The following is a 2,875-nucleotide window of genomic DNA, read 5'->3' as shown; positions in this document are numbered from 1 at the left end:
TATTTATATAATCAATAACATATTCCAACAACTCTAATATCCAACAATATATAATTCATATAATACAAATAAGAAATAAATATTTTATTCCTAATAAAAAAGATTATACTTATAGAAATTATATTCATATATTGATGGAACACACATCTAAATACAAAATTTTCATATAACTTGATTAACAACAATAATAATTTTTTAAATATTTGAATAAAAAATCTATAATATTAAAAAATTAAATTAAATAATATATATATATACATATACACACTTTGTGCTTATGTGACATATGATGTGAAACAAGATCAATTAGTTTTCAATGGGACTTGGAACCATTGCTATTGGATCAGTTGGGTATAATGTTTTTAGAGGGCTGAACCTTCCCTTAGAATAGTAGGGTCTACCTCTACTCCTACCCCAACCTATTATAAGGGTGATGGTTTCTTTCAATTTCTTTGTAAAGTCCTTAATATTATAATAGGTGAATATAGGGGCTACCCCTACCCCTACGTATTTAATCAACATTAAAATAGGTGAATATTTAAATTTCGTTCAACATTAAAATATTATTATTAGTTTTTACTATAATAAAAATTACATTTTAATGTAATAACACAATGAAGTAAAAGATAATAATAATCATATATATTTTATATTTTAGATCGAGGATAATAATTAGGGAATATGGATTGGAATGAGGGTTTAAATTCAATTAGAGTAATCATTTACTTGGGGTTAGGGTTAGGGTTAGGGTTAGGGTTAGAGTTCATATACAATAACTATTCTCTTAGCGTTATTCTTCAATTTGAATTCAATTTGAGTTAAGCTTAGATTTAGTGTTACTCTTCAATTAGAATTAAAATTATGATTAAATTAAATTAAAATTAAAATTAATATAATTTTTTAAATAAATATAATATTGATATATATTACAATTCAATTAGAAGTAAGATTAGAACATTCAAATTATAGGTCATTTAGAGTTCAATTGTGACTAAAATAGAAATAATAGTTAGAATTAGGTTACTCTCAAATATAAAATTAGGGTAGAATTAGGGTTCATTTAATAATATCTATCCTCGTCTACTACATAGCTTTCTCTAGAGATCTAGGTATACAAATATTATTATATGTGATATTCCACAGCACAAATGTTGAATTGAATTAATTCCTGATATTATTAATGCTTTTTGTTATTCCCCATTGCGCATAGTGGGCGATCTCAGTAGTTTTCCATGGTTAATGGTTGTAATGGCAAACATAAGATAGGAGAAAATAATATAGCACTTATGGCATATACAAGGTTAATGGCAAGAGCATCAGCAATAGACAGGCTGTCCGCATTATCAGATGATGTTCTTTTAAATCATATTTTGTCGAAGATTTCTTATAGAGATGTCGTAAGCTCTTCCCTACTCTCACAGAAATGGCGGCTCCTGTGGACGAAAATACCAAGGCTCAAGTTTTGTCCTGAGGATTTTGAGAAACAAAAAGATGGCAGGATACAGGCCATAATTAACAATGCCCTACTACACCTTGATACTCGTCTTTCTTGTTTGGAGCTTAGAGTTGCCTTGGATGACCCTAAGGCTGCCTATATTAGCAATTGGATTCGCCTTGCAGCTGAAAAACAGGTGGAACGCATGAATCTACACATCTGTAATAGAGATCCGAAGACAGGTAAGAGGATTAGCAATGGAGCTTCTCCCATGATGGAGCTTGGGGACTCCATTTTTAGCTGTGAAAACCTCACGGTCTTAACAGTGCAATACATCCAACTTCCCAAGATGCCCACTAATTTTGGGGTATTCCGATCCTTGAGAGCACTTCGTTATGCTGGTATTCCGAATCTGGATGATGCTATGTTTGAAGGATTCATGGATCTGTGCCCACATCTTCAAGATTTAGGGATTCTCGGTTGTTTGGGATTAAAAAACATGAATATACGATCTTCCAATTTAATGTGGATACATCTAGGAGCTCTAAGACCTGATATATCATTGCAACTGACTTGCCCACGCTTGATGGAAATCAGCCTCATCGATTGTGGGCAATACGCAGCGCTTAAATTACTTCAAGAAATTTCAAGAGCGGAATCCAGGAATGCCGTTAATCCAGGAATGCCTAGTTTTATTGTTCTTAACAGTTTTCCTGGGCTTGAAGAGTTGACAATCCATGGCCAATGTTTTCAAGTTAGTATTTTGTAGCTTCAAGTTAAATATTCTTAATCAGTGATTGGTACAGGATGATACTTGTAGATTATATTTGGACCTTCTATATTTCTGGAATAGCATGTTTTTTTTCCAAATTCTCTTACGAGTGAACCCACAATATGTTTGATACAGGGGATGATATCAAATGAGATGCCAATAGCAGAGGTGACACTACCAAATTTGAAGATGGTGCGTGCCCATATTGGGCCAGACAAGGGTGCACAGGCAGTGATTTTTCTGGGTTTTACGCTGCCCTCCAATCATGCGAAATAATATTCTCAATTTGAAAAGGGATTTCTCAAAATCAAGATTGTCAACTGCCACAAAAACGTGGTCAATGAATCTGAAAACAGTTTGCTAACTTTGTACAAGACACGTTGAATATTATTCACAGGTTAGCAAAATTTGGATAACCGTTTCTATTTTTATATAATTTATTTTTATAGAATCATAGTAGATAAAACAACCTTTTCCTACAATATAAAAAGTAGTCTGTTCATATACTACATAGTGTTCCTTGTCAATATTACTAGCTATTTTTTACTGCCAACATTTTTACATTATGTTACTTGGGTTTGTTTTGTAGTAATATTTAAAATTTTTTGGGATGAGTTATTTTTCTTAATTGATTTTTTCTGTTTAAAACATTTTCTCAATAATTTTTT

The 2,875-nt window shown here is 31.7% G+C and overlaps 1 protein-coding gene across 1 annotated transcript; it reads left to right on the top strand.

The window, feature by feature from the left end:
* Positions 1–1,286: 1,286 nt before the first annotated feature.
* Positions 1,287–2,483, top strand: LOC131071021 (F-box/FBD/LRR-repeat protein At5g56420-like). Its single transcript, XM_058006723.2, has 2 exons — positions 1,287–2,189; positions 2,343–2,483. The coding sequence occupies exons 1-2, from the start codon at positions 1,287–1,289 to the stop codon at positions 2,481–2,483; spliced, it is 1,044 nt and encodes a 347-aa protein (XP_057862706.2).
* Positions 2,484–2,875: the final 392 nt, after the last annotated feature.

This window comes from Cryptomeria japonica, chromosome 9 (genome assembly GCF_030272615.1).
Source record: "Cryptomeria japonica chromosome 9, Sugi_1.0, whole genome shotgun sequence".
Lineage (NCBI taxonomy): Eukaryota > Viridiplantae > Streptophyta > Pinopsida > Cupressales > Cupressaceae > Cryptomeria > Cryptomeria japonica.
The sequence above is the reverse complement of the archived record's forward strand: the minus strand, read 5'-3'. Positions and strand labels throughout refer to the sequence as shown.

Coding starts and splice junctions, on each gene's coding strand:
- LOC131071021 (XM_058006723.2), top strand. CDS start 1,287: ATGGCATATACAAGGTTAATGGCAAGAGCATCAGCAATAGACAGGCTG. Junction 2,190..2,342: donor TCCATGGCCAATGTTTTCAA/GTTAGTATTTTG, acceptor TGTTTGATACAG/GGGATGATATCAAATGAGAT.